This window comes from Penaeus vannamei, chromosome 29 (assembly GCF_042767895.1).
Source record: "Penaeus vannamei isolate JL-2024 chromosome 29, ASM4276789v1, whole genome shotgun sequence".
NCBI lineage: Eukaryota > Metazoa > Arthropoda > Malacostraca > Decapoda > Penaeidae > Penaeus > Penaeus vannamei.
Genome location: NC_091577.1, coordinates 23,293,302 through 23,302,226, shown reverse-complemented (window position 1 = coordinate 23,302,226; position 8,925 = coordinate 23,293,302). Strand labels below are relative to the sequence as shown.

The window sequence follows — 8,925 nt, the reverse complement described above, 5'->3', positions numbered from 1 at the left end:
CATTTGTTTCTGTCATATTTCCTTCTGATGGAGCCTCAGGTGGCATGTCTTGTGTAATTGGTGACATAACCGGTGAAACAGGAAACATTTCCTTTCCTTGCTCTCCTGTACCAATTTCCTCTGCTGAAACCCTAGCTCTCTTTTCGAATGAATCCTCAGATTCTCCCTCACTAGATAGGTTCCTCGACCTCTTCAGAGAGGATTCTTTAGACGGGACTTGACTTGATAGAACCTCCACTTCTTTGGCGGAAATGTCTCTATTTGTGCTGCAGAATCTTTCCATCGGTAGTTCAGGCGCCGTTTTATTTGACGTTTCCTCTGATGAAATATCGGTAGGCACATGGCTAGGTATTTTCACTATCTGGTCATTGAACATATTTCCTGATACTGAAGTCTTCATGTCACTGCATCGCCTTATTAGTTTGAATAACGAATCCGGCGTCACGTTCGAATTTTCTTTCGATTCAGAAGAGAAATAATCACTCTTGGCTAGATCTTTATCTGATTTCTGTGCTTTGGGAAGCAAAATCAATGAATTCTCAGACATTTCCCGCAGTAGAGACTGACAGAACAATGAGTTGGTTCGAACAACTTGAGATCGAAGAGCAGTCTCTTCCTCCAGGGGAAGGTAATCATCCGGAATGTAAGGTGGAGTTTTGTCAGCCATGTTCTCGAGGAAAAGTTTGCTGAGAAGGATTGGCTGCGAGGGCGACACTTCAAGTCTCTCCTAAATGTTTTATTCTTCACAGTGTATTCTGCAAAACACAAAACTACATGTTAGTTTTATCTATACCCATTTTCTAATTACTAAACAGGTTACGGCTTAACACAGTAGGACTAATTAGACTTCTGTCAAGTGTTTGTTCTTACAAATAGCGACATTTTATTTCCATTAACGTTTTATACATTCAGAATCTTACTGATACTAGCACTAATTATATCAACAGAGAGATGTAGTCTACAGTATATACAATTTCATTATACAATGTATTTCAAGGTCTATAACATTTTTCCTACCTTATTATTAATCCAATAATTGTTGACTAACCACAAACACTAATGATTTTGCACAACGAATTTCAATAACTTCTTTCCTTTAATGCACAAGTATGCTTCAAGATGGTAGAGAGGCACTTTCAATTGCTTCACTGTTTGCACCTTGCTCACCGAGCGAGCACTGACTGCAAGGTCGGTGTGTCCGCTATTTATAGGGCTCCGACGCGAGACAAGTTGGAACGCGATATCCCAGCTGCGCGCGCAATGCGCTCGAACTTGTGCTGATATTTGTTTTCCTTTTTGGATTTTAACCTTACCGTAAAACGGGAAAAGTATACATACATCATACATGGATGCAAACAGGCACATACATAAGGATAGATGTAAAGAAACGTGAACTGTATAGAATGATAGATAAAGACAGGGATAGATAAGTATATGATAGAAATAGATGCATGTTTCTTTGCTGTAACGTAAAAACGTGTATTTTTACTATGTGTACGTACATTGTGTTTTTGTGTTTATATGTGTGGTACATTTTTTCTTCCAGTTGATAATAGCAAGTAAACAGTAATCAGTCATTTAGGCCTTTCTGCAACAAAATTGATCCTGATATTTAAGTATGTATTGATTATGTTATGAATATTCATTGTCCTTTATTCACAAAAAATATCTAGATAAGATAGGTAGATACTTAGATAATCGATAGCTAGATATACATGTACCTGCATGAATATGCATGCTTGTATAATATCCACCTTTGTTTTACATTGATAGATTTATGGCTATATGGTTTTGAGTGGGTATACGTATATACATTACTTTTTCGTAAGTGTGTTATATTTATACATGTTTCTATACAGTTTATCACATTTCTTCCCGATGTGCTAGCGACACTTGGAAACTCTCACGGGTTGAAACCTGTGATGCTACGTCACGATTACGTCACTGATAGAGGTTAAGATGCCGTGAAAATCTCTATATTTTTTGTTACTGTTAATCTCTCTCTTAATTATTTTTGTTCAAATCCCTCTATCTACTCCTTCCACGCTCTATGCTCTTCCCTTGTTATTCTCCGTCTTTCATTGCCAATCCCCCTTTTCTCTTTTCCTACTTTCTTTCTTGTCCTTTCCGGTTCTCTTTTCTTTTCTTTTCTTTTTTTATTCTCGATTCGCCTTTCACAATTCCACTCGTATCTACTGCATATCTTTCTTTTTCTTTCTTCTTTCTGTATCTCATTTTCTCACCTTTCATCCCTCCATTTTCTTTAGCTCCTTTCCTTCTCTCCCACTCTCTCTCTCTCTCTTTGTCTCTCTCCCTAAAACCATTTCCCTTCTCTCCCTACCTTCCCCATCCTTAAATTTCGTTTATGATGATATTTAGTAAACTGATTCACCCCAGGGAGCACTTGGGAAGAGGAAAATCGACGCATAGCAGACTTAATGAAAGTTATGAGTCAGTATACATCACTCAAAAGATACAAAGAAATCCAGATCGAAAAACATAAATAAAAATAAGTAAGCTGTATAGACTTTTGGAAACGTATCCACAGCAGTCATTTTTTTAAATACAAGTATCAATTATAGTTTAGCATACTCGGTAAAGGTCATCGCATGAATTTCTCTAAGAAAAGAGTGCCTAAGTACACGCATGCAAGTAGACTGACTTAAGGCAGTTCACTTGGGGATTCTCCGCTGAGATCACCAAGTTCCTGTCACAAGCGCTCAAACACGTTCCCTTCTCGCCGTAACGCACTTATTGGTATATATCTCTTTGCAGGTCACTGAAGGGATCTTGTCGAGTTTATGATTCATTATGATTATTTCGCTAATGGCACATTTTTGTGATTTTTTCCTAGAATGTTAAAGAGGACCAAATATACATTTCTTTTCATATCATGGGGAATTTCGTCGCAGACTTTGGTCGATTCATTAAACAGTTCAAGAAAATGGCACCTCTTTGTCAGTGTTAGAAATATTTTTGACGTCATTTAGCCGAGCTCTGTCTCTGACATTCCAAAGGATTCCCTTGGTCTGCTCGCGGGGAAGCTCTCAAAATATAGTTATGTTAACCCGTAGCGACAACATTTTTCTGGTCTTTTCCTCTGATGATTAAATTGCTGAGACTGAGTGTATATCAACTGTACATACATATATATACATATATGTAAATACATATATACATACAGATATATATACATATATATATGTATGTACACATACATATATGTATGTATATACAGACACGCACCCACATACATATACATTCATTCACATATTCACACACATACACCCATATATATATATGTGTGTGTGTGTATGCATGTATGTGTATGTATGTATGTATGTCTACATGCACACATACATACACGCACACACACACACAAATATATGTGTGTGTGTATGTGTGTATGTATGTATAAATGGATATAAATATGTGTTATATATGTGTGTGTGTGTGTGTTATGAATATATATGTGTGTGTGTGTGTATATATATGTTTATATATAAATGGATATATAAATGTATACATTATATATAGAAATGCATATGTATACATATATATACATTCATACCGTATATATATATATATATATATATATATATATATATATATATATATATATATATATATATATGTGTGTGTGTGTGTGTGTGTGTGTGTGTGTGTGTGTGTATGTGCGTGTGTGTGCGTGTGTGTGTATAAATATATATATGTTAATATACAAATGGATATATAAATGTATACATTTATATATAGAGAGAGAGAGAGAGAAATGCATATGTATACACATATACATACATACCGTATACTATACATGTTCATGCATATATAATATATATATATATATATATATATATATATATATATGCCCGCCAATTTATGCATAGACTGTATGTGTATGTGCGTTCTTATCAAGTTGTTTCAGTACGGGAGATAGCTGTGCTCAGAGGGTCCCGTCTATATATCCAAATTGTCGTATAACTTTTTTAAAGTGTGCACATTTTTATCACACATTGTTTATTGGAAGACAGTTCCATGCTCCAATAGTTCTGTTTGGGAAACTATATGTTTGACATCTTTATTGCTTCCTTTTACTTCCAACCTTTAATTGTGTCCTCGTCCTTCTTGTGTTCGAGATTATAAGTCTTCTATGTCTAATCTCACTCTTCTTGTAACCTAGGTGAACAGCATAATCATGTCGCCCTTTTCCTTCTTTCTTCCAAAGTAGTAAATCCTAATTCCAGTAGTCTATCTTCGTAGCTCATATCTCTTAGCGTAGGTGTCCATCTTGTGGCTTCTCTCTGAACTCTTTCCAGTTTGTCTATATAATTTTTTAAGTGCGAGCTATATACCATTGTATCGTACTCTAGCCTAGATCTTATGGTTGCTATAATGAACTTTACCATATCTTCGTTCACATACACGAATGCCCTCTTCATGTTGTCATTCAGTCGTAGCATTTTATGGACCTTTTCATTTATATGATCATTTCGGCTTAGGTTTCTGGCTATGGTTACCCCAAGATCTTTTCCCTGTCAGCTGCGTTTAATATTGCGTTTCCTAATTTATGTTGGAATAGTGGGAGATTTTAACTTTTTCTGAACCTGACTACGTGGCATTTATTGGTATTGAATTCCATTTTCTAAGTACAATATCACGTGAATAAGTTTTCATACTTTAGAGGTATTGACATGAGAGGTCATCTATTATCCTTCTTTGTATTAAGATAACTGCCTGGGCTTATGTTTGATACAAAATCATTGGCGAAAATAGTAAACATAATCGGTACCAACACCGATTCTTGAGGCACTCCACTGGTTACTCGTCGCCATGTAGAATGCTTCCCTCTAATTGCTGTGCTCATCTGTCTTTCATGAAGAATGTCTTTCATCTATTCAAGGAGTTTGCCTTTCACTCCACCTAGGTACTTGAATTTCCGTAGTAGTCTTCCATAGGACACTTTATTAAAAGCCTTTTTAAAATCTAAGTACACACAATCCACCCACCAGTCTCTTTCTTGTAACATTTCAGGAGGAGATTCGCTACACATTACCTTCCTTCAATAAAACCAAATTGTTTGTTTCATATGATTTCGTGTTTTTCAAGTACCTCAACCCATTGTTTGCTAATTATCCTTTCTAACAGTTTGCATACTACACTAGTTAACGAAAATGGTTTATAATCTAGGATTTTATTTGTCGCCGCTTTTATATGTAACATTAGCGAGTTTCCAACATTTTGGTAGTTTACCTTGTCTCCCTGAAATTTGGAATATTACCAATAAGGAGTACATAGTTCTTCGGCACATTCCCTAAGAACCTAGTTAGTAATCTCATCTGGTCCTACTTTGGTCTTGTCTAATCCTTTTAGTAGATCTTTTATTTTATTATTTTTGAGGGTTATATTTTCGATGTTATTTTTTTACGTTTGTACGGGTATTTGTCATATCAATGTATGCGTCCTGAAAAAACATTGACTGAAATTTCTCATTTAGGATTTCACACATTTCTTACTCCTTAGTATAAACAATGTTATTGTCTTTGATGGCGCTAAGTTCGTCTCTCTCATGGTTTGGGTATATTCATTTCTTCCAACTTTATATCTTCCATACGCTGTCTGAGATTTATGTCTTCTGAATCTTTTCTAATGGAGCTGCTTGCTTTCTCTCGTTTTTTTGCATTTGTCATTGAACCATTTTTGGCCATTCCTTGCTTCAGTTTTAAGTTTTGATATATGTTTTTCAATTTTTTAAATATTGAACATGAAGGTCTCATAGACAAGAAGTGTTTTCCAGTTGATATCAAAGAAATCGCTTCTATAGTTGCCTCTCTTGTAATTTTCCTCATTCCTTTCTTTACTCACGATGAGTTTTTCCTGTAGCAGACAGTATTTAAGTTGAATTATTACATGGTCGTTTTTTTCCTAAAAGAGGACAGTAGTCGATATCCTAAATATCATCTTATGCTTTGTAAATATCACGTCAAGCATAGATGGTCTGTCTAGCCCTCGTATGATTTACATGCTGGAAAAGCCAATGATCATTTATGATTTCAAGTAATTTAGCATTCCAAAAATGTGGTTCCGCTCTGAGATCGAAACTCAGTTTTGCTATCAAAATCCCCTGTGACAAGAATTTCTTTTGTATTAGTTTCACAAAGTTGTAGTACTTCCAGGCTCTTTGATGAATTAGTTTTGGGCAATTTTCATATAGCCACACCGATGTATGAGGTGGCATATATACTGTGATTATTATAATGTTTACCCTCTTTGTTTCTACCTCAATTGCCTTCATTTCGACTGTGGAGTCTTGCTTAATTTCTAATCCTTTGGAATAATTCCTTTCCTTGTTAATATCACTATCCCCCTCCATTTCCATTTGCCATATCTTTTCTCCAAATATAATAGTCTTTGAGTCCTAATGTTACATCGTCTTTCGAGCTGGTTCCAATTCAGTGACGGATATCATATCTGGTTTATTCTTTCAATTATTATTTCCAGTTGTAGCAACATCGAAGATAAACTAGCTATACTTGTATAAATTATTTCTCTATAATCTTTCGCTGTCCCTTGCTTGGAGACCTCTCACCCTCCAAATAAACGTTTTTTTCCTCCAGTACTTAGTTCATTTTTGTTCTTTACCTCTTCCATTTTTTCTGCAGTGTTTCTCTGTCATCCTTGGTCAGATTTTCTTATATTCTTCATGGGTGGTCAGGACTTTGCCTTTCTTTATTATATCAGTTACCATTTACTTATACAAGAATGTTACTTTTAGAGGGCGTTTCTTTCCCTTTTCGTATAACCCCAGCCTCCTGCGAGCTATGATATTCTGCATCGCGAATTCGGGATTTATGACCTTGAGGATATTTACAATCCCTTTCTTGTCCTCGTTGTATCGTTCAGTTCCATTTTCTACAACTTTTTCTTCATGTCGTAATATGACTATATTCTTATTTACATTAGCCAAATTAGCAATACTCCTTGTATGTTGCCCAAGGTGGGATATGAATTATTTTTTCTTTGTCGTCTCTGCAAGCTGTCTTGATTTCTTCCGTTGTGATGTTTTATTCTATCTTTTTCACCATTTCAGTTACTGTCTCTTTGACCTTTGATACACTGTACCTATTATCTTTTTTGCTTCTTCCATTATCTGAGCCTGACTGCTTGACAAATTGCTTTCGATCTGTTTAAGTTTCTTGTGTTTTCATTACTTTCTTAACTTTTCTTACAGAATCTTTTGCTTCGGTTTCACTACCGTTGCCGATCTTGGTTTCTGCTTCTTCAGAAACACACACACACACACACACACACACACACACACACACACACACACACACACACACACATATATACATATATATATATATATATATATATATTGTATGTATATCTGCGTGTGTGTATATATATATATATATATATATATATATATATATATATATATATATATATATACATAGAGATATATGTACACAAAGGAAAACTTCATAATAAATCTGGAGGTCTGGGTATTGAAAAATAGAAAACTGACGTCGGATGTATTTACGCAATATTTACATAGTGTGCCCCTTAAGCATATGAATATGGAAAATAAATGCTTTCATAAATTTTAGAAATCCACTTCATATCATGTGCAACTATTTTCAAGAATTCACTCTCTGATAATTGTTATACTTCTGAAAATCAGACAATGATTAACCAAGTTCAAAATTCCCAAAGGGATGTCATTCAGATTACAATGGATTAAAGAAGAACTTTTTTGTAAATTCAAAGAGCCTCAACTCGGGTGATGAAGAAGGAGAGCTCTTGCTGTACTCCTTCAGGAATTCTCGGTAGAGGTCACCGAGTTCCTGCTCAGCAGAATGGTCTGCCAAAGCGCGACACAAGGACCAGCTGAAGGAGGTTCCTTTCCCATTCGGGACGCAGTTGAGACCGATGCTGTTGGAATATATACAAGCCATGTCCTTGAGAGGATCTGTCAATCTCACTACTTTCGGAGTTTGGTTACCTGAGTTCGTGGGAACTTCACTCGTGTTGTATAAATTGAAGATGAAAAGTTTGGGTTTGTTTTTGAGCTGAGGACATTCGGAATCTTTGAAGAGATTCAAAATGTAGTCTGTGTCTACAAATTTCATATCAGTCGTAAGAATCTTCCTGCCATTAACACCATAGCCAGATATAACAAATATGGCACATCCGACATCCTTTAGCTCATCACCATCCCTAATGTTTTTCATGACTTCCTTAGTCTGCTGAGCCGTGAGTGACGAGTGTGTTTTACACATGTATCCCATCTTATCAAATACATCTGACATTGTGCGAGCATCGTAGTCGAGTTGCTGAAGGTTCAGGTCGGATCTGTCCTTGAAACAACTGAAGTTAAAGATGCGAACAAAGCCTCGTGCCTTCTTGTCCATCTTGTACACATCAGCACCTCCTTCAATTGTCGTTGCCCGTCTCACGCGAAACTGTCGTGTAGGGACCTAGAATTCATAGACGTCTGACGTCAGATGATGGAATGTGAAGGAATATTCAGTAATATACATATTTTTCTCTACACATGAAGGTATATTAAGCAGCGTTTCCCTATACATGAAGATTCCATATTTTTAATAACAAAAACCCATAATGAAAGTAATAGAAAGAATAAAAGTTATGCACCTTGATGTGTACTGTGCTTAATGCGGATGATGGCAGAGATTTACTCTCGACGGTTTGGCTGCACCCTTTTGATGCTTTCTAGAATATTAAATTGTAGTGAATTACTTTAAATTCATATTGCATCAGATATTTTTTAATGATTTATTACATATCGCAGATAATCTAAAGGGAAACTTAACATCTAGAAAAATACCTTGTCAAACAGGGTCACGATCGACTCCATGTTCAGGGCACTGGCCAGCAGGCGAGGCGTTGTCACTCCAAGCT

The 8,925-nt window shown here is 35.9% G+C and overlaps 1 protein-coding gene across 1 annotated transcript in view; it reads right to left on the bottom strand.

Moving 5' to 3' along the window:
• LOC113807441 (uncharacterized) overlaps nt 1-8,925 on the bottom strand; it is a gene marked incomplete in the record, with an annotated part of 18,496 nt that overhangs the window by 7,012 nt on the left and 2,559 nt on the right. The window contains 3 exon segments of the mRNA XM_070142507.1: nt 7,773-8,480; nt 8,659-8,736; nt 8,852-8,925. The exon segment at nt 8,852-8,925 is cut by the window's right edge and continues 124 nt beyond it. Coding sequence (XP_069998608.1) covers nt 7,773-8,480; nt 8,659-8,736; nt 8,852-8,925 — 860 coding nt within the window.